A 21,668-nucleotide genomic window follows, 5' to 3' on the forward strand; every position below is an offset into this window, starting at 1 on the left:
AATCCGATCGTCTCAGAAGTGTTCAAGATATGAATAGATGATTACTTCATTCGGGGATCACCAGTAGCTCTAGGAGGACTTGTAAGGTAAAAATATTGCCTCCATTACTAACTCAAATGATGTGAGACAGTTCAGCTTGGAAGACAGGATTCCAGAACAATAAGCAAGATTTTTGAGAATTTATTGATATCAGCGTTTTTAGGGCTGTAGTATTTCTCGGCGAGATAAGAATGCATAAAACTACCTCCGTTACTTGAGCTACTTTTCTACTTTTGGTAGATTCTTTTGAACAGCCAAAGACGGAAAGCAGTTGCCCCTTGCAGTCAATTGTACGTGATTCTCATTTTTTATAGCCAATATCTTGTGCGTAATATACCTGCGTAGTTAAGTCTTGGCAAGCATATAGTTTATCCGCAAGGTATTTTTCCTGCTTATCTTTGGACATGGGACTTGGCAGCTTTATCTGTCAATAAGTGAAATAGACAGACGGTACTCTGTTCTATTATGAAGCGCCCCTATCTGATCTGATACGAATATCGAAATTGTCACCCTATAGTTTAACAGATTGTAAGGCACCGAAGATTAGGCGGGTTAGAAAGTTCTTGAGTTGTTTAGCAATCTGCTATTTTGGAACTTCGTCAATGGTTGCATTTGAAAACTCCATCAGTTAGTCTCCAAATCGGTACAGCAATTATTACACTGGATACCAAATTGTGTGAATAGCACATGAACGAGAAACCTGCGTATGTTGGCTGGTTCACAGTATTGATGGTGGCTCAATTGTGCAAATACCATCGGTTATTATCTGTCGGCATGTGATACTCCCACTTGGAAAGGATTAACCAGAAGACAAAATTCTGAAACATGAGAATCAGAGAAAGTTCGATTGATCAACCCACGGCAATGTAAGATATCAAAAGATGAGCCGACAGAAGCAACCTCAGATCAACCAAACAGATGCAGTGCTCATCATCAATTCTGCAACTAAAACATAGACCTCGATGTATCTATGTACCGAGTTGAAATAACCGTCTTTTGGCTACAGGACTTTGATCAAAATGCGGTTCATAAAAATTTTCCTGCATACCGTGACCTGCTAACCCTGGAAGTAAACCACAGGCGACGGTTACGATCAACCAGCCGCTAGCACTCATTCAATCACCCTATTGTGCCATTTCGTCAACTGTTTATGTCAAGACAAGGTACATAATTGCATTGAGAAAAGCTTGAAAAGAGGGCATTTGCCGGACACCGATTATGTGACGTCATGAACACATTCCAACCGCCCCTCATATCTTTCAATTATTTGGAGGATGTACAAGTAACATATCTTTCTGCGCGTTCTCTTAAAAGACAAGAATAAAATCCCGGTAAGATCGTTTCCCCGCCGAGATATCTCAACCGACTCTTACACTCCGGATTAACGCTCCATATTGCAGAACCGTTCGGAGAAAAGATCTAGTAAACCTGTGATCAATTGTAAGATCAATCTACAAGGGTTGGGGTACTATGTTGCATATAAATGGCAATCTATTCTCAACCCGTAAGAACCCACTTAATCTACAATAGACGTATCATGCTCAAACTCTTCCAGTATCAAGATTTTCTCCGTGGGAAAAGCTTTTTATGGGCAATCACGCTCTGTGCCCTCCAAGGCTTTCTCTTGCTTGGCTATGACCAGGGTGTCATGTCATGTTTGATTTCAGATCCTACATTCAACAAGTTTTTTAAGTATCCTAATGAAGACTTACAGGGTGATATCACTGGTACATATGATTTGGGATGCGTAGCTGGGTCTATATTTTGTTACTTCTTTGGTGAACAATTGGGTCGTCGAAAGGCACTCATTCTTGGCGGAACCATTATGGTTATTGGTACTGTGTTCTTGGGAGCTGCTAATGGTGTTGGAATTTTCATAGCTGGAAGAGTTATTACTGGTATTGGAAACGGTATCAATAGTTCCACCGTGCCAACGTTACAGGCAGAATGCTCTCCTGCAAATATCAGAGGTGCCTTATTAACACTGCAAGGAACTGTTACCATTTTGGGATTGGTGATTGCTTACTGGGCTGGATTCGGAACTAGTTTTGTTGATTCAAATTTTCAGTGGAGATTTCCGGTAAGCTTCCAAGCTTTTTTTGCTGTATGTTTGGTTATTCAGGCAATAGGTCTGCCTGATACTCCACGTTGGCTAGTAGCTCATGGTCGATTGAATGAAGCTAGAAATGTTATTGCCTGTTTGCTGGACAAATCGGAGGACGACCCAGAAGTTGAAAGCCAATTGTTTGATATTAAAACTACCGTGGATGAGGAGTTTGCAGGAGGTCCATTCAAGTTCAAGGAATTTCTCCAGATGGGTAAAACCCAAAATTTTCGAAGACTATGTATCACCATTGGCGTTAATATCATGCAGCAGTTTACTGGTTCTAATATGATCAACTATTATGCGCCAACAGTGTACCAGAAAACGATGGGATTTGACAACCAAATGAGTATGATCCTCGGCGGTTGCACTTCAATTACATATTTAGTTGGTTCTGTTTTGCCCGTGTTCTTAGTTGACAGGTTTGGAAGGAGAACCTTGTTGATGGTCTCTGCCGGTGGTCTGTGTTTCTGCTTCATGATGGTATCCATTCTATTGTCAACAGAGATACAAGCAGCTGCGTATGCAGCAGTTGCTTTTATTTTCATATTTCAAATCTTTTTAGCAGTAGGTTTTCTTCCAGTGCCATGGTTTTTAGGTTCTGAGTTGAATATAACCAGGCTTAGGGCTAGAGCATGCTCCATCGCATCTGGCTGGAACTGGATGTGTGTTTACGCCATTGTGAAGATTACACCAATTGCCATGAAAAACTTAGGGTGGAAGACGTTTATTATCTTTACTGTCTTGAATGCCATGTGGATCCCCATTGTGTATTGCTTCTTCCCTGAGACTAATGGACTGGAGCTGGAGGATATTGACTTAATATTTGCACGAGGTGGTTTCACGGGTGGTGTTTTTAGTACTCGTGGGAAGACTGTACAGAAGCATGCTCATTTGAACCAGCAACTAAAAACGGGCGATGAAAAGGATACCGGAGACATCGAGTTCGTAGAGGACGTGTCAAGGGCCTAAGGATTTTAATCATATATAGTCACTCAGAAAATTAATCTGATTTGGTTCTAGAATAATAAGCTTTTTATTCTGAAAACTTTAACCTTTGTGATTTTACAAGCAAGACTGAGACGAAATTGGTTTGATATCCCATCCATTGATTGGACACAACAGAATACCTTTGTTGAAAAAACTGCATAACCTAAAATTGAACCAGTGTTACCAGTCAGTAGTCAACGAAACGTAGAGTCCAATTCTCCAAAAGTAGGGCCATTTGCACTGGCAACATCTCGTTTCGTGTGCTTGTGGCAAATAAACGGTGAGTCCTATCCTGGATAATATTTCATCGTGTGCGCTACGTCATGGCCGCGCGTCCTGATATCCAGATTTGCGATCCCCTACTTCGCCCTCCATTACCTCTATACACGTCACACATGTCAGAACTAACCCAGTAAGTATCCCGCCACAAAACTTAATGCCAATGAACTTTTTCTAACAATCAGGTTTATCCGTGATATCCCTCCTATTACTAGAGCCTTAGTTCTTTCCACGTTGACATTGGCAGGTCTCGACTCGCTAGGAATAGTTAATGCTATCTCGTTCGTGTTCTATTGGCAGAATATATACGAAAAATGGGAGTTTTATAGACTCATCACAGGGTTCCTGGTAATGAGCCCTGAGCGAATGCAAGGATTATTCGAAACGTACCTGATGTACACCTATAGTCGAGATATAGAAAGTGGTAAATTCCAGTTCAACCTTCCAGATTACATCTATTATCATTTGATTGTGGTCTCGTTGATATGGTTCTTTTCGATATTTAGTGATGGAGTGTTTCTGTCCCTGCCACTTCTTTCGGCCCTCACTTATACTTGGTCCATCAATAACTACAATAGTCAAGTGAGCTTCTATTTCATGTCTATCAAAGCTTCCCTACTTCCTGCCGTTTTTTTGGGTTTCAGGTTATTATTGGAAGGTCGTTACTTTGCTCTCCAATGTGCAGTCGGAATGTTTGCTGCATACATATACAACTGCATTGAAACCAAAACTTTCGGACCATTGATTGGACTTTTCTCCAAGCACGATAAGGATGTTTCCAATGCCACCGCAAATATTCGCCGAGTGGGCACTTTGAAGAACACCCAAGCATCAACTTGGATTTATGGTGATTATGGATATCTGCAAGCTCCTAACTGGCTGACGAATCTTTGCATAAGGCTCACTGGAATCAACTATAAATCTTCCCTATATCAAAATCAAAGACGGAAAAACCAAGCTACTGCGATAAGAAATGCAACCATGAGGCCAGGCACTACTGCAGGATCGTCATCATCATTCATTAAAAGCACTATTACAGAGGCCTTCAGAGGCAGAGGACAGAGACTGGGTAATGGTAGTTAAGAACCATCTAAGAATCCTCCTTATCAACCAACTGAATCAATTCATCCAAGTATCTATCATGAGATCGTTTGTTACCACTTTTATCCAGATCCATCAGTGATCTGTGCAATCGTTTAAGATAATCCAGATTCGATCCGCTGGGACCCTCATTCGATCGAATAACTTTTGCAGTTGTTGTCGGGTGTTCCGGCCCTATAAACGACTCGTTGGAAGTGGTACCTATGTAAACCAAAGAATGAATAACATTTTTGCCCGTATGCGTATCAACGATAGTATGGGATTGAACAAATTCCTTGATCTCCGGGTTCTGAGAAAAGTACTCGTCATCTAACTCTACTTCGAACGTGACTTTATGCTGTGTGTAGCCGTCCTGTTCTCGTACATCCAGATAACTGCAGACCTCCTCCCTGTGCTGTGCGGGGATATAGTATATACAACCCCAAACTTGCAAGTCTGATCCGATGATGTTCTTTTTATCTCCGTTACACTCAAAGTAATGAACACTTTCTAGAAACCGGTGATCCCTTACTATATCTGCGTACGGAATTAAGGTTACCACTCTTCCTGGGCTCTCCGGTGTACCTCTATGATCTGTAGAACTCTGCCAAAACCGTCTGACAAAACCTGAGATTTTGCCTGGAATCTTATGTGTCGCATGAGGAGGCGGCTTAAATATTAGAGAACCATAGCCTAGAACCCATAACGGAGCATCGTTAGTCATACTTGGGAGTATGTAATAGATCAAGGAGAAACTGAATGTAGTCTAAACCTTATCGCGAAGAGATCTTTATCTTCCGACTGAACTCCTACCGCCCAACCAAGCGAGGAGTTAGACGACTACAATCTTGAAAACTGTTTTATAGTGCTCAACTAATGAAAAATGGTGGCACAATTTCTGAAAAGCATAGGGACCTACAATTCAATCAGATAATTAATAATATCAAAGTTCTATCAAAATACATGTATTATACCCCCGATGATCAACACCAGAATTTGTAGGTTCGGTACCAGAATGGCTTTCGGGCCAGAGTCTCCTTCTCTTCGACAATTTCCTGCTTTAATAACTCCAAGTCGAAGTCTCTTCGTCCACTGTCGACGTCCATTTCATTGAGCTTGACGTATAAGCACCAGTTCTTCTTCACGATCTTATGGATCACGTATACGATAATAACAACAGGGACAGTCAAATAAGCTTTGAAGAATCCTTCGGCAGAGGACTTATCACCTAGAGGGAAGGCAGCAACCCAAAAGGAAACAATCAGAACCAGACAGTTGATAATTAAACCAATCCATGAACCGATGATACCACCTTGAGCTGTGAAAACCAACTCGTTGGTACCACGCCCAAGGGACTTTAAACAGGCACGGAATCTGATGTGACTAAGACAGATAGATCCCCATGTGAAAATAGAAGATAAACCGGAGAGAGCTAACAGCCAGTCGAACATCTCACCTTGCTTGGGAGAAGCAGCAACAAATGCCAAACATCCAAATAACAAAGTAAGGCCAATAGCGGCAAGTGGTCTTCCCTCTCTGTCGATGTAGCCAAGAATCTTTGGAGCCTGGCCTTGTGCAGCAAGAGATTGCAAGATACGGGATGAACCGTAGACTGCAGAATTACCAACGGACAGAACTGCGATCATGATAACAACGTTCATAACAGAGTCCAAACCATGGATACCGTTACTGACAATGGCAATGACGAATGGGGATGCAGATGCATCTACTGAACTTGAACCGATCAATCTTGGATCGTTGAAAGGAACTAATAAACCAATCAGAGTTAAAGAAATGATGTAAAACAACATAATTCTCCAGAACACTTGCTTGATGGCAGTTGGAAGGGACTTCCTTGGGTTGGTAGCTTCAGCGGCTGCAAGACCGACCAATTCAGTACCTGCAAACGAGAAAGCAGATGTGACAAAGACGGAACAAACGGCTTTAAATGGATTATACTCGGTATTGAAAGCTCCTGGGTTTTTCCAGTATCGTCCTCCGATGTATTCACCTTTTGGACCTCCACCACAGTTCAGAATGATACCCATGAAGATAAATGCAATGACTGTGATGACTTTGATCAAGGAGAAGACGAATTCAGCTTCACCATAACCTTTCACACCAAACAGGTTGATAACGACGATCAGCAGATAAAATATAAGAACCCAAACATCAGCGTTAACACTTTTAGAACCTTCCCAATAACTCAATGTAATAGAAGCGGCAACTAATTCTAAGGGTAAAACGATCAGCCACTGCATAGCGTAGTTGAAACCCATGGCACAACCCCATGAAGGGTCAATGAAACGGGTAGAATAGACGGCAAAGGATCCAGAAACAGGCATGGTAACAGATAATTCTCCCAAAGCTTGAACGGTAAAGTAAATCATGATACCAGTCAAACCCCAAGCAATCAGTAGGGCAGCAGGTCCAGCTGCTGCAAGAGCTTTACCGGAACCCACAAATAAACCAGTACCAATAGATCCACCAATGGCAATCATCTGCAAATGACGGTTCTTAAGTTTTCTTTGCAATGGCGCGTTAGCAGTAGCAATGGCAGCCTTCTCCACCTCCGAAAGATTTGGATCCAGTTCCTCCATTTCATATGGCTTGAAACCATCAAACCAATTCTGAACGAAGTTTCTTTTGTTCTCAGATTTGATGCTGCCTGCCTCATAGGCTGGACTGCTATCAACCTCAGTAATCACTGCCTCTACGGATGTTTTCTTGTCACTCATTATAAGATAGTTGTGTTGACGGTAATTAGAAGATAGACTAGGGAGAGGAGAACTATCCACTTTTATATACGTTCGGGTATGAAACCACTATCTACAATCTTATCTGCTTCCAGCAATCAAGATTAGGGTCATGATTAGCACCGCACCCGGTTGGGCATTTTTTGGGTATCCCACCCGTTTGACAGATCACTACATAAGGGGAATGGCATTTCTCTCTTTATCGGTCATCATGCATGTGCCAAGCATTGTAAGCTGAAAAAAGCCTTGCAGACGGAAAATTTCACATTTTTGGGAGTCAACTTTTTTACTTTTTTTCCCTATCAATGCAGCCCTACATCAGGGGCACTGAAATTGTTTTATTGGTTGTTCTGCCTATCATGAATTAGAGGCTGCAATAAAAAAGAAACGCTTCGACAGATCAAAGAGTTCATCGGGCGCTTCTCGTGCTGGAGCATGCCGAGAGGAAAACAGTTGGCACTATTTCTTTAAATGCAAGGTCAACTGCGCTCCTACAATAAAATCTATCTGAACGAAGTGGCATTTTTCTCACAAACGGCATTTCTCACCGGCAGAAATATGGGGAACGTTTTTTGTGACTAGATCCAGGCAACGTAAACCCAATCTTGCCCAGGCACCAGACACTACTAAGCATGCCCGCCAAGCACTTGTACGATTTGTCTAATATTCCTCCGCTGATCCCTGGAGCTCTAAGATCAGTAGAAAATCTAATAAAAAAAGGAAAAATGCCACATTGCGGCCAACCAATCAATCCAAGATTATGTAATCTATTATGTTAGCCTCGATTTTCCTAACAAATCTTATCACGTTACTGTTTTCAATCATCTACCCCTTGTGATTGTAACTTTAGCAGCTGATAACTATGTTTCGGCAATCAGCTTCCAAATTGGAATCTGTTTTCCGCTGCAAAAGGCCAATTCACTATATCAAACCTTTGAAGACCCATTACAGACTAAAGAGCGACCTCAATGAGAAGCTGCTCAAGGAGAACGTCCAAGAGTACTACCTAGCGCAGCAAGGATTCAACTTTAAAAATGTATTCAAGGCCGCGCTCACAATATTAGTCCCGATCACAGTGTCGTTATCCGTATATACAGCTTACAATATTTCAAAAGGTGAGGATGTCTTCATCCCATTGTGGTACCAGTCCACCGTCGAATTGACCCCAGAGAACAACACTCTTCTTGATATGGATAAACTCAAACGGAAGTGTAAGTCTGCATTGGTTACCAAATTGTCCTTAAGTTCACATGTTCAACAATCTTTTGGTCTACCCATTCAAGTTGACGAAGAATTGGAAACGTTTCAAGTTTTTATCAAGTTTCATAACGTGTCGTTCCAGGGCTTGCAGATCAATGCCAATAGTAAAGGCAAGAACGAGCCAAGGTTTCAATGGGCCAATAGAGAAATATCCGTGACTGATAAAGTACTGGACATGTTAGAACCCTTCACTACACAGAATAGCGATAGCATTGATTTCCTATACGATACAAAATCTCAGCTTCATGCTGATTATGACATTATTATAAAAGGTAGGCTCTCTCTCAAAGATTCCAAAAAAAGTGCGTCTAACAGCATTGATCCAGATTCAGGTGATGTTCATTTTACGGGACTTATTCAATTTGACCACACCAAAACTCTTCTAATTGATAAGGCAACTCTAACCTATAAAGTAGATGGGAAACCAGTTATCAAAAAGCTGTGGTGAATTCTCAACTGTACAAAGCTTATGTGGATACATCATCGCTATCATCATCACCCCATTCCAAACATCTTCCATACCATGATCTTCTTAGACACTTTTGAGGCTTTTTGGGCTCTTTTGGTTTGTTTTTATCATCTCCATCTCTACCTTTGTGTCTGTCCCTAGTGATGAAATTCCAATTATAACAATCATGGCATGGCAGAGGGATTTCACAAGAGGCTGTCTTGTTATATGCTGTCAATACGCTGTCTATCACAGTATGTATTCGATGGTTTACCAAGTTAACGTGCCAGCCGTAATCATTGACAACATCATAAATACAAACTTTGCCAGAATGGCATTGTGTTTCCATGGCATACCCGGCAACTGAACACGACGAACTAGCCCCGTTGCATGTCCCCATAAAGATGGGATCTGCTGTGTGTCCGAAATGCCATATGTGTTCCAAATATGACGGAAGCGAGGGCGGTTGAGGAAGATGCAATCTTTTCGTGGCTAGAAGATCGCCTGGTGCTTCAAAAGTAACAGCAGGAAGTCCGTATGTTCTTCCTAATAATCCAGCAAGAGCTGCTCCTAATGAATGTCCTGTGACCCACACGGTAGAATCTGGATACAAGTTTGTTACATTTCGGTATACATCCAGAACTGCTCGATAATATCTGTCCTCTCTGTATAATTCTTTCTCCAGACAATCTTCATCACAAGTATATGAACTCTTATAACAGTCACATACCGTAGTCCACATGTAAGAAACTCGGGCACAACAGCATGAAAATAATAAATTATCATTGATCTTATCTTCCTCTATGGTATCTGATTCGCCACCACCGCCGGGCAGTCCCTGGGCAGAGGTTCCCTTTATAGAAAGAATCACAATTGAGGAGTCCTCGTTAGTAAATACGTGACCTCTTACACCATCTTCCATCCAACCAAAGCCAGTGCTACCCTCTTCGTCAGTCTTGTTTACTGACCAAGGTTTGTTGACGTCTTTCCAATCGCCCTCTCCAGGGATTCTAACGTATGCATTTGAGGACATCAAGGCAAGATTCATGATGGTCTCATTGTTGGTGACATTTGGCAGGATATCCCTATCATCGTTCCAATCAAGGGTTATCTTTGAGACTTGTTCAGCACCACTTTCCCTCGCATAAGCTAAATATGACTCTACAAAGTCTGGGTCTCGTTCTGCCATTCGGCGTATACTTCCGATATAGCCACTCATATCAAATTCTGACACCCAGGGTGATTCCCTGGAGAAGTAGGGCATCAGCGTTTCTGGATCATCAAATTCGCCATCCTCATTTCCATCAGTGTTGACCAATCCTGATATATTTGGCTGATCCAAGTCAAATCTTGCAATAAACTGGTCTGTTATGTCTAATCGTTTGTGAACCCTGTGGTTTTTGCCACTATTATGATGGTAGATGTGTCGTATTCTGAACCTCGTCTTGTTCTCGATGGGAGCCACATGTTGGAGCCGTAGCAACGGATCATGAGGTGTGCTACCAAAATGAAAGGAAACGAAACATTCCCAAAGCAAGGCAAGGCTCAGCACTAAGACTACCATCCATTTTATTATTGTTCCATTATCCGTTCTTACAGATGGACTCATTTTAAGCTCATCAGTGTGATGTAAACGGATATGAAGAAGAGAGAAGCTAAGTCGTAGATAAGAAGGCTAAGAGGTACAGAGGCGCGAATTCCCAGTAGTTTTTCCTTTGATGGGTAAAAATACCAACATACGTTCATCCAACATCGCATTGACATTATACTAAAAAAATACATATAAATATAAATGTAAAATCACTGCAAAAGCTCGTCTCTAAAATGGGGCTGGTTATTGATGAACTTGGCAGATCTTCTATCGTTTCTGTAAGCATCTTTTTGCTGTTTAGTCCACACTCTCTTTTGTTCTTGAGCAAGTTTCTTATCATAGGTGACAGACAAATGTCTTGCATCTGCTGCAATAACTGTTCCTTCTCCCTCCTTCAAACCCCGCTCAGCTGGTAGATTCTGCTTGTAATAGCGCTGTAACGATCTGTGCCCCACAATCAATCCAGTTGGAAGAACCAGATCTGATCCAACAACGTATGAAACCTCCTTAGGGGCTTCTTCTTCGTCACTATTTTCTTCACCTTCAACATCTTCCCAGTCATCTGTATCGATGCTAGTTCCGCCAACGCCATCAACAACAACAATTTTTTCCTTTGCCTTATAACTTGATGTAAAATCGTAAAACTCTGAAATCTCTAACTGTTCGTCCTCTGATTCATATGGCAATCTACAGTGTCTTTTTGCCAGCATATGATCTCTAACAGATTCTAAAGATCTTCCTTGAAAATTACAGCACAGACAAATGTTTCCAAAGCCAATCTTTTCAGCAAGATAATGTATCAGACCAGCTTCATCCACCAGATAATCTCTTTCTGGAATGTACAACCCATGGGAATGGAACATATGGGTAATAGCCTCCTTTTGATCAGAGAATAATTTCCCGCAAAACAGACATTCCTCAGGTTTGATCTCGACTCTGTTCTTAACCTTTTCTTCGTACAGTTGCTCTTCCGTTAGGGAATCTTCCTCAATGGTGCCTTTCGTACTTTGTTCTGAGCTATTGGTATCCTTGTCTAGTATTACGTACTCCTGAGCATCAGGTTTTGTCTCTTTTACTGTTTCGTCATTTGGTTGCTGTGATTCTGTCATTCTCTTACGAGCAATCTCCAGAAGAGCCATCTTCTTCTCGAGCAATGCAGCTTCCTTTTCCTTTCTCCGAAGTTCCTTTTTGGTTACCGTTTTCTGAACATCTTCTTCATTCTTGCCTCCTTTGCGGCCTCTTATCTTCGTTGTGTCTGTGCTTTCTTTAGGATTCAAAACGGAAACCTTGCTATTAAAAGTCTGTTCATCTACTGGTGGCAAATCAGCCACCCTTCTTTTAAGATTGTATCTGTGCCAGTCCCCTTTCATGTGCTCCCTCTGATTCTCAGCGTCATGGAACGCCAATCCACAAGTATTACACGTAAAATGCATTGCAATTTCAATAATAGTGGAGTATAACGAGGGAAAAGGAAAAATTGAAGGCAAATTTTTTTCTAAGATCCCTATGCACAATTTCGAGATATGCATGAGATGAGATGGTACATATTATGTAATACAGTCGTATACTTAATGGATTACTTATCTTTCCAAAAGTCCTCAAAAGTGGCTTCTAATTCTTCAACCTCATTCAATGATTGAATTAATGTGTCGTTTGTGGACTTGACCTGTTGTTGTAATAATATTGTCAGTTGATTGGCCGATTGGTCAATTCTTTCTCTAAGTGAGTTGACGTACCATTTCTCAAACTCTGACAAACTCTTGAAGAGCGTTCTGCTGATGTCATTCAGTGAAATGGCCAGTCCCAAGAGTACAACTGCGACTAAAGATTGACCAGACCAAAATCCCTTGACAAAAAATCCCGTGGATACTAAAATTGTTGGGATATTGATGACAAATAACTGTTTGATAGTATAATCCGATATTTGGTTCTGTAATACCAGTAGTTTATCATCTTTGGCTAATTGCTTCAAGTCTAGAAGGGGTATTTCAGAAGATAAAGTAGCTGAGTTTTCCGTGTTCAGGGCACTAATGCGTCCTACTAATTGATTGAATTTGATTATTTCTTGACCCAAAAATCCATCTGTGTTTTCGTCAAACAGTTTATTTGATATTACCACGTTCAAATCGTCAAGTTGAGCTAAATTTCTGTGCACTTTGGAAAACTTGTTCACCACTTCGTTATGAACAAATGGGATCACCTTGGTTTGTAAAGCTATATGGGCATTGTATCTCCAATCATTTATACTAGCCAGAAGTTGTTCTTTGACCTTCTCGAGTTCTTTTTGACTTTTGGAGACGGATAGTCTCGGAGTTAACGTTATTTCATTTGGTGACTTGGAGCCCCCAATGCTGGTGTCAAACAATGCATACAAGTCATTGATTATAGTTGCCGAAAGACATTTTATCGGGTTGTACTTGGATGTTTCAATGTTCAACAGGTTAAGTAATTGATGAATATTAGATTCATCTAGCAAGTTAAGATATTGAGTTGAATTAGAAGGCGATTTCATTAAAAGCTCGTTAGCCTTTATAGCTTCATCAACATCAACGGTAATATGGTTGGCTATCGGTTGATTCCTGTTTACAATCGTGAAAACTGGAATAGTATCGGATAACTCTGGGGGGAGTGTGTCATGCAGATTTGACTTCAAATGAATGATGAAATGACAGTCATAGAGAATTTTTGGAACAAATGTTGAAACTTTAAGATTTGTGTTCAGATTCTTGTTCAAATCTATGGTTGAACTATTCACGTTAGGAATTGAGCCGTCATCTAGTTTCGGCTGCTCTGCGTTAACTTGAACTATCGAAATATCATTAAAGTACTGTTTATCGTACCCAATTTCAGTGTTATCAATCTCTTTCACTTCATCCTCTTTGATTTTCTCCCTGACAACTGGCCTATACTCGGAAGAAAGGAAAGGGCTGGGTATTCTATAATAGTTCGATTCAATATTATTGTCAACCTGAAACTGGTCGCCATATTGATAGACGTTATTCTTAGCTATATCCAAACTTTGTTCATAGTCACTCCAGTAAGTTTTAGGATCTAGCGGATCCACAAGAATTGCTTTTGTCAATTTGACTGACAATTGAGTATCATGAGAATAAATTCCAACTTTGACAGTATAAGGAGAGTACTTGCTATCTTGTGACTGCAACTGGACCTTCAAAGAATTCAATACTGTTGAAATTTTGTTCTTGGTAGTATTGGGTACCTTGGAAGAATTGAGGTACTTTTCTAACCCGTCAAATAGTGGCTTTCTACGGGCGATCTGGCTATAGAACCTCCTCATAATGTTCTAGAAGGCCCTGTTTATAGAGCCAAACAAACTATAGGTTGAGAAGCGATGTTAGGAGGTAAGATTATACAATATTAATTTATCATGGATTGATTTATATCTACAAGTATATATCATGGACGTGGTGATCAGTTAACGGAGGGCAGAGTGTCCTCATCATGGACGTCGTCATTAACAACCCACATGTGACGAATAACCCTATCGTCGAATTCGAATGGTCTGACCCATTCACTATTACGCTCTTTGGCACTTTTCACCCATTTCTTAGGCCAGTCACGTTCCTCTTCTACTGCCAACTCTTGGTCTTTAATTGTCATTGGATGCTTTCTACTGAGAACAAGATTCTCTGTTTTGGAACAGTAATACTCTGCCTGAGATCTCTTTGTGAAAAATCTCCACAATCTTTCAGGCGTTCTTATGAACCCGGGGAGGTTGAACTGTCTCAGGACGAGAACAGGTTGGTGATATATAATGGGCACGCCATTCTTGTCTAAAATTGGTCTAGAGAGATCCAACTCTGGAGCCAGTTGGGCATTAGCATAATCCTCTGGGTAAATGAAGGGCAAGGGCCCCTTGTTTTTCGGTTTTTCATCGTCTTCTTCACCTTCTTTAGTTGGTTCATCGGACGTTGCAGTAGGTATGACTTTTAGTTCGTTGGATGGATCTATTAGCGACTCACCAGAGGTATCCCTGGATTGTTCTTCATTAATAAACTCACTTTCTTGGGCAACTATTGAAGACTTTTCACCCTTCAATTCGTTCGAATCTAGTACCACCGGCTCATCCCTCACTGGCTCCTCTAATGGACCCAGTAAACCCTCATGAATGCCATTCATGAATTCCTTGAAAGCACCTCTTCCAATACAAATCACACCTCCAGCATCTTCAGGAGATCGCACCAATTGATCTTCTCTGACAACTTCGTCATTTTTATTATACAGTGTGATACCAATGATATCCTTCACTGAAATTTTTTCACTCATCTTGACCAAAGGCTCGTCTTCTTGAGTATTCTGACTCTTGGAAAGTTTTGAGGAAACCTTGTTCCAAATTGAATGCTCAGATTTATTGTCGTCCGCGTTTGGATTCAAAGCCTCTCTTCTTAAAGTTCTGATATCTTCAGCCACTTTGAACCTAATGTCGCCCTGTCTTTCTTCGGTGTATATCTCGAAGTCCAAACCAGCAGAATTGAGCAAAGGCTTGACATACTTTCTGAAAACTCTCAAAGTCTCTTCCAAATAGTCTGATGGCGGAGGAGCAATGAACACCGTTATTTTACGGGGCATCATATTGAAAGGAACTTGCGCATGGCTGAGGTGGTCAAGCTTGGCCATCTGCAAGGTTCTGATATGTTTTTGTTGATATTTGTCATACACGATAGAACCAATCGTACCACCCAAAATAGACCAAAAAATACACCAATTTCGGGATGGTAGCCTCAATCTGGGCAATCCCAAGGCCTTGAAAGCCGGGTTTTGATTGCCTTTGGTCATTGAAGAAGCTGGGAGGAAGGAAAATTTGTTCGCGTTCAGATGTCGAAGTAGTTATTTTAATTAATAAAGTATAATATAAATATACAAATTCTTGTGTTACACTATAATAATTAGTAGATTGTAAATGTAAGTGTTTAATGTTCTCCACGTTTACGTAGTTGTGCAACGTGGTAAAGAGGATACTGCTCGGTTGTAGATTCAAATTCCACTGTGCTGTTGGAATATATATTTTTTGATACATCCTCAAGGACTGGTTGAAAAGTGTTAGTGTCAAAAATTTCAAATCCGTCAATTGTATAGTCCTCCAAAGCGACATACAGTTTTGACAAGGCGATAGAAATGTGAACAACCGGCGATTGTGTCTTTATGACGTGTAAGAGTGGTAGATTATCAGTAGATTGGAAGTCAAATATCAAAACGGCAGATGTACATTCAATCAAGACAAACAGTTTGTGGTCATGAACAAGCAATTCGGACACGTTAGTCTCTGTTAAATTGCCTTCCTTATTTTGAAATCTCATAGGAGCCAGGTGACGATCCGTTATCAATGGCTGTACATACGATGTTAGGTCCAAATGAAATAAGAGATCCCCCGTAGTCCAATTCCAAATATTAATGAAATCGTCACCACCACCAGATATCAGTATGTCTTCATTCCATGGGCAAAGCTTCAAGCATGAAACAAATTGGGAATGTCCAAAGAGGTACCGTTCGATGATATAGGTCTTGGGATACTGGGTAACTCTAATATGTTCGTCTCTGTCAGAAGTTATAATATGATTCTTGGCAAATATAACATTGGTCAACATTGAAACATGTCCCAGAATCGACTTTTTTGGAGCTTGTTGTTCTAATGTTAAGAAGTTCTTATCCAGTGAGACATCGTACACGTCGCCAAACTTATCAGCTACGACAAGTCTGGAATCATCTTCTTTGATAGAGATGGCACATGGCCTTTTTGCAAATGCTTGTCTTGACAATACAACAATTCTACTTTCAAAATCTGAATTGTCAAGGTTCAATTCCAATATCACTACGGCCTTATCTGAATCAGTGGTGACAATCAATTTTGACTCGTCTCCGGTCAGATGCATGTTACGAATATAATTGAAAATAGGAGGGGCACCTTTTCCTGGCACGGGAATCTTAGGAATCTTTACAGGACCTTCTGTTTTTTCTTTCAAAGCTTGGATCTTCTCTTTCTGTTGTTTCTTCAAGGTGTGAAATGTATCTATTGGGTCTATCCATTTCGCAATGAGTTGCCCATTCTCCGTAGAAAAAACTTGCACCACATTCTTGGTAGACGCAAATAGTAGTGATCCTTCTCTATTGGCCAATATCAATTGGAAAGGATGCTTCATAGGGAACTGGAGGTAGTGATCAAGATCGAGTGGAACTTTTTTATTTTTTTTTTGATCTTTTTCATATGCGCGAACTCAGAACTCAGATTCTTGTGCAACATCTGATTGTGAGAGCGTTCTTCACATGTTAGAGATTTAAACACTTTCAACTTCCACTGGCCGGCCTAAACTTTAAATGAAACCTCGAAGCTTTCTACCCAGCATATTAGCACTGTGTAACATTCCACTGTTGATGACACCTGCTTGATTACCTCGAGCATGAAATTGCTACTCCTCTTTCTTCTTCCAGCTTTTTCTCCTCTCTCCAATCGTCCATGTGAAACAAACATCCTTACACCAATATCATTTCACGTGCGAAAGAATTTTTTGTTGGCTCCTCTCTTCTATTAAGCTTTCTCTGATAGTCATTCCTCCGCTTATCTGCAATCTGTTGAGTCCAACATAAAACCAAATTATCCCCCTCTATCGAACGCTTTTGCCCCCGATTATTGTGTTGCTCATAATTCTATCTAGCAGCGTCCATGAGTAAACGAAAACTTACAGGGGAATACTCAACTGATGGTGACGAAAACAGAGAAGTTATTGCCATAGAAGCTCTCAACCAACTTCGAAATAATGGGTCCACTTCTCCATCAGTAGGAGTAGAACAGGATCTAGACTCCGCACAATTGCCCCCGATGGGCAAAGTGGATTCCACCACCACCAAGCTGATCGACAAAGTTACTTCATACCCTATTATTTCTACTGGTATCAACTATATGTGGCAACGAAATCTAGTCATAGCAGGAAACTATATCAAAGGCGAATCTTCCAAAAAAGAAGTGGTTACAACCAAACGTCAAAAGACAACTACCAACGATTCGAAACCTGAAGAAAGGTCGGCTCCATCGTACATTCGTGACAATTCCAGATTACGACACCTTCAAGATCTCAAAGACATTGGAATGATTAATTTCAACCTGGAAAGCAGACAAAAATTGCAAATGTTAATTAACTTTTTAAAACTGGGGAACAGGCAACTGAATCAACGTATTGAAAAATTGATCGTAGAGTTACGTCGGCAGCAGCGAGGAGACGGTGACGACGACACTGAAACGGAAACCATTGTTCCAGATGCACCCTCAGGGAAAGACAGTGAATCTAATAGATCAAGGTCCTCTTCCATTACGAGTGTCCAAACCGTCTATGAAGATGCAACCAGCACAGGGTTGGCATCTCCCAATTTGAACCAAGTCAACCATAAGTTGGACCAACACTTCAACAACCAGCCGCTGAACCAGGTGAAAAATGACATTGTTACCACTGTCAAAAGAATAGTTAATGTTGTATCCAAGTTTAGTGGGTCTGCATTACCTGAACCTGCACGGTCAAATGTACGAGAAGTACTCTTAAAACTGCCTGATAACTGGGCAAACTCAGTTTTACCTCTTGTGGAAGGTGAAGGCGCTGGCGACTCCCCTGCCACAGCAAACACAACTGAAAGATCTCTATTATCTGACCCCAACGGTCGTGTTCTTGTTTTAGCTCAGGAATCGCTCGACATGGTCACCAAAGTGATCAAGTTCTGTAGTGACACTCTTGATAGGGCAGACCAATGGAATCTTAACAAGCAAATTGAACAAAAGACCCATTTGATTCACAAGCTAGAACGAATTAATAAACACAAACCGGGGGAAAAGCAAGAATAGATTTGGATTAAATAATTGGAAAAGTAGTAGTATAGGTAACGGATCAATACAAAAAAAAAATTGAATCATGCATAATTAATACTTAACTAATCCTGTAAAGCTTTCAGTCTTTCCCTCATAGCATTGAGCACCTCCTCGTTATCTTCTGAGACTTCCTCTTCCTCCTTCTCAGGAACTTTGGGGGACGCAACTTCGATTGGAGTTCCACCAGTCTCTGGTAGCTTACCGACAGCATCACTAGTGTACTGCTCGATAATCTCATTGATCGCCTGCACTTCTTCCTCTTCCATGAGTTCCTCGTCCTCATCGACTTCATCCACCAGGTCATCCACCATTTCGTTTATGATACCACTCTTCATCAGTTCTCTTTCTAACTCTTGAGCAGAGTTTCTCAGCTGTGGCAAGCTTACCAAAGAGTTCACCTCCCTCATAATTTCGGTACTTTTGGATAAACTTCCTTGGATTTTGAGCATTTGTTGTTGTTCCTGCAGCTTCATTCCAATACTATCTATCGTGGCTCTATTAACGTGTAACCTATCACTCTGTTTATTAATGTTAACCAACTCTCTGGCATACAGTCTAACGGCATTTTTGTCTCCAGATTTAGCGGCCTTTTTAATCATCGACTGGGTTTTCTTCTGCACCATCCTCAAGTCATTGATATATCTGTCCAACTGACGTTTATTCTTTCTTACCAGCTGCTGGCACTTCCGTACCTATAGTAAAGTTAGCATCTAAGGCCTGATTTAAGAAAACAATAGTAACTTACCTGCTCCTTGGGGTCTGGACCCCATATCGCTTTCTTTACGTAGTCCATAATGACTATTATACTTGGAGAGAGATGGCAGCGATAAGAGATGAGAGGTGTTCCTTTTGATACATGCGCGAATCAACGCTTCGACACTGATTATGTTTTGGCTGCGAATGAGGAAGAAGGCCACTGGGTTCTCTCAACTAATTGATTAGCTGGCTGGAGTTAGGCTCCGCAGTAATATCCGTTAAACACTCTTTTTATTTGAGTCTAAATACTTATTCGATAGTAAATGATTCTGTGGCCAGGTTGTAGTACAAGTCATATGGCAGCTCCTCGTTTAATGTCTCCAAGTCAAGACTGTTGATACTATTAACCTTAACATCACTCAGGTTGTCGAAGTTGTTTTGCAGGTCAATATTGACATGGATCGGGAAGACGTTCTCTTCATCGACGTTGGAAACTTCAAATTCGAAGGATCCTGAGGGATGTTCGTTTAATCTCGTCAAAAACACAGAGGTAGAATCCCCCTTGTTGTCAACTGAAACATTCTCTGGGTTATCAATACTGAAAGAAAGACCTGATAATGGTATAACTAGCTCGGCATCATCAATAGAGTATTCGTTGAAAGCTAATTTTTCATTGACCTCATACTCTATTGTCACCGAGACACTACCATCATCATTGCTATTAATCCATGATGAAACGTTGAGAGGTAACAAACCGCTACCGACGCTTCTCCATCTCAGTACTCCCAAGGACTGATCATTGGCGGGAAAAGACTTCCTGGGATCTTTCAAACCAATCTTGGACTCGGCGTTGAATAGATTTTTATCAACATTTGGATGAGTCTTGAATTGGGTGTTTGGCTGCTTTGCCAATCCCAAATGGATCACGCCATGAGCTAAAGAACTTTCATTAATTCTCAGCTGTAGATCCCCTTTAAGCTCGCTGGACAAAACAGTCCCGTCTCTATTTACTTTACCAGAAACTTTCTCAATGATGGTGACCATAATACCATTGTTGATAGGTTTTCCAACTTGTGGACGCGATACTGGGGACCTAGTTGTACTTGCTTCATGAGGTATCTGCCTTTGAACATTTTGGCCCGTGTGTGGGGAGACAACATTATGGGCTGGTGGGATCGAAGAAACGGATTCTGGAACAGGAGAACGATGAGCTTGTTGTGGTGGTGACTGTTGATATCGCTGAGGTTGTTGGTGGGGATGATTTTGTTGTAGTGGGGTCTGCTGTTGGTGACTATTGAACTGACTCTCTAAGTGTCTTTGAGGAACAAGCAAAGGCTGTTGCGCCTCAGAACTACCGGATTTCTTACCCAATTTCAATCCCTTTCCTCTTGGTGGTGCTGATCTAGTGGAAGGAGTGGTTGGGTTATAGGATTCATACTCGGAAGGAGCAGAAGGAGCCTCAAAGTTTGAATAGATAGGTTGTTGAGGCTGTTGATCAAATGCACTAGAATGCTGTTGGGGTATCATGTTTGCATAATCTTCCCTATTTCTTCTTGCAAGTTCCTTGCGTTGGATTTCTTTGGCGCGTCTCTTTCTCTCCTCAGCGGCTTCCAACTCTTTGTTTCTTTCGATTATTTCCTGAATCTTCTCTTCATGGGAATCCATCTCCAAGAATGCACGAACCTGGTTCAAGGATAGATTTTCCTTGTACCCAAGATTGATCACCTCATCAAAAGCGCTTATAATCTCGAAACAATTGTCCAGCACTTCCTTCTCCTCTACTGATCTCAAGAGTGCTGACAATGATTGACTCAAAATATGTAATGTATCAATATCCTGCAGAACATTTGATTGACGGTTGGTAATCAATACCACGTAAACGTTTTCCAATGGCTGGTAAATGAATCTCACTCCTTCGTATTCTATAGATGTGTGCTGGTATTTTGAATTCTCCGACAAAAGTGACGGAAATTCAGCCAACAAAGCGGTAATCCGGTCTTTGGACAGATCTTTGAATTGCCTAGAGATGATAGTCTTTCCATCCCTAGTGGTGATCGAAGAAGCTAGAACTGCCATGCTGTCCCTAACAAACTGATTATAGGAAAGGAAAATGTTGGTTAATGCTCGACAATTTTGAAATGTACTCGTGTCTGAATAATCGGGGCTCGAAACCTCTTTAAGTACAACGCTAGGGATAGGCAGAATGGGGAGAACCAGGGAAACAAAAGGGTGAGTAAGACTCTTGGAAGTAGTAACGAGGTCATACGCTATGTACCTCTTCTTTGCTCGGTGGTTCGGGGGCAGATCGTTGGAAAAAAGTATAATTAAACAACATGCCAAAAAGTTAAAGTATGACACGGACAGGAATTGAACCTGCAGCCCTTCGATTGCACTGTTATCAACTGGAGTCGAAAGCTCTACCATTGAGCCACCGCATCATCTTGTAAAAGAATCGCGCTTTTCTATACTATAACCTAAGAATGTTTGGCCATGTCTTTTTGGATGTTTAACAGACGGTTGGAATGCAAAAGACAATAGCAGCTTGTTGGTAAGAT

General features: G+C 41.1%; 12 protein-coding genes across 12 annotated transcripts; 3 read left to right on the plus strand and 9 right to left on the minus strand.

Moving 5' to 3' along the window:
* Positions 1-1,522: 1,522 nt before the first annotated feature.
* Positions 1,523-3,115, plus strand: PAS_chr1-1_0028 (Glycerol proton symporter of the plasma membrane, subject to glucose-induced inactivation; the record flags this gene model as incomplete). The annotated part of the gene is made up of 1 exon (XM_002489618.1): positions 1,523-3,115. The coding sequence occupies one exon, from the start codon at positions 1,523-1,525 to the stop codon at positions 3,113-3,115; it is 1,593 nt and encodes a 530-aa protein (XP_002489663.1).
* A 1,387-nt stretch (positions 3,116-4,502) lies between these two features.
* On the minus strand, positions 4,503-5,216 carry PAS_chr1-1_0029 (uncharacterized protein; the record flags this gene model as incomplete). The annotated part of the gene is made up of 1 exon (XM_002489619.1): positions 4,503-5,216. One exon carries the CDS (start codon positions 5,214-5,216, stop codon positions 4,503-4,505), a length of 714 nt encoding a protein of 237 aa, XP_002489664.1.
* A 259-nt stretch (positions 5,217-5,475) lies between these two features.
* On the minus strand, positions 5,476-7,230 carry PAS_chr1-1_0030 (General amino acid permease; the record flags this gene model as incomplete). The annotated part of the gene is made up of 1 exon (XM_002489620.1): positions 5,476-7,230. The coding sequence occupies one exon, from the start codon at positions 7,228-7,230 to the stop codon at positions 5,476-5,478; it is 1,755 nt and encodes a 584-aa protein (XP_002489665.1).
* An 880-nt stretch (positions 7,231-8,110) lies between these two features.
* On the plus strand, positions 8,111-8,956 carry PAS_chr1-1_0464 (uncharacterized protein; the record flags this gene model as incomplete). The annotated part of the gene is made up of 1 exon (XM_002489621.1): positions 8,111-8,956. The coding sequence occupies one exon, from the start codon at positions 8,111-8,113 to the stop codon at positions 8,954-8,956; it is 846 nt and encodes a 281-aa protein (XP_002489666.1).
* A 19-nt stretch (positions 8,957-8,975) lies between these two features.
* Positions 8,976-10,565, minus strand: PAS_chr1-1_0465 (uncharacterized protein; the record flags this gene model as incomplete). Its single annotated transcript, XM_002489622.1, has 1 exon — positions 8,976-10,565. One exon carries the CDS (start codon positions 10,563-10,565, stop codon positions 8,976-8,978), a length of 1,590 nt encoding a protein of 529 aa, XP_002489667.1.
* Positions 10,566-10,756: 191 nt separating this feature from the next.
* On the minus strand, positions 10,757-11,980 carry PAS_chr1-1_0031 (Cytoplasmic pre-60S factor; the record flags this gene model as incomplete). The annotated part of the gene is made up of 1 exon (XM_002489623.1): positions 10,757-11,980. One exon carries the CDS (start codon positions 11,978-11,980, stop codon positions 10,757-10,759), a length of 1,224 nt encoding a protein of 407 aa, XP_002489668.1.
* Positions 11,981-12,123: 143 nt separating this feature from the next.
* On the minus strand, positions 12,124-13,845 carry PAS_chr1-1_0466 (uncharacterized protein; the record flags this gene model as incomplete). Its single annotated transcript, XM_002489624.1, has 1 exon — positions 12,124-13,845. One exon carries the CDS (start codon positions 13,843-13,845, stop codon positions 12,124-12,126), a length of 1,722 nt encoding a protein of 573 aa, XP_002489669.1.
* Positions 13,846-13,979: 134 nt separating this feature from the next.
* Positions 13,980-15,344, minus strand: PAS_chr1-1_0032 (Component of the mitochondrial Tim54p-Tim22p complex; the record flags this gene model as incomplete). The annotated part of the gene is made up of 1 exon (XM_002489625.1): positions 13,980-15,344. One exon carries the CDS (start codon positions 15,342-15,344, stop codon positions 13,980-13,982), a length of 1,365 nt encoding a protein of 454 aa, XP_002489670.1.
* A 134-nt stretch (positions 15,345-15,478) lies between these two features.
* PAS_chr1-1_0467 (uncharacterized protein) lies at positions 15,479-16,705 on the minus strand (the record flags this gene model as incomplete). The annotated part of the gene is made up of 1 exon (XM_002489626.1): positions 15,479-16,705. The coding sequence occupies one exon, from the start codon at positions 16,703-16,705 to the stop codon at positions 15,479-15,481; it is 1,227 nt and encodes a 408-aa protein (XP_002489671.1).
* Positions 16,706-17,226: 521 nt separating this feature from the next.
* Positions 17,227-18,393, plus strand: PAS_chr1-1_0033 (Hypothetical protein; the record flags this gene model as incomplete). The annotated part of the gene is made up of 1 exon (XM_002489627.1): positions 17,227-18,393. One exon carries the CDS (start codon positions 17,227-17,229, stop codon positions 18,391-18,393), a length of 1,167 nt encoding a protein of 388 aa, XP_002489672.1.
* An 86-nt stretch (positions 18,394-18,479) lies between these two features.
* Positions 18,480-19,210, minus strand: PAS_chr1-1_0034 (vacuolar sorting protein; the record flags this gene model as incomplete). Its single annotated transcript, XM_002489628.1, has 2 exons — positions 18,480-19,109; positions 19,163-19,210. 2 exons carry the CDS (start codon positions 19,208-19,210, stop codon positions 18,480-18,482), a joined length of 678 nt encoding a protein of 225 aa, XP_002489673.1.
* Positions 19,211-19,422: 212 nt separating this feature from the next.
* PAS_chr1-1_0035 (Delta subunit of the coatomer complex (COPI), which coats Golgi-derived transport vesicles) lies at positions 19,423-21,537 on the minus strand (the record flags this gene model as incomplete). Its single annotated transcript, XM_002489629.1, has 1 exon — positions 19,423-21,537. The coding sequence occupies one exon, from the start codon at positions 21,535-21,537 to the stop codon at positions 19,423-19,425; it is 2,115 nt and encodes a 704-aa protein (XP_002489674.1).
* Between the last annotated feature and the right edge of the window lie 131 nt (positions 21,538-21,668).

This window comes from Komagataella phaffii, chromosome 1, assembly GCF_000027005.1.
Source record: "Komagataella phaffii GS115 chromosome 1, complete sequence".
In the NCBI taxonomy this organism is placed as follows: domain Eukaryota; kingdom Fungi; phylum Ascomycota; class Pichiomycetes; order Pichiales; family Pichiaceae; genus Komagataella; species Komagataella phaffii.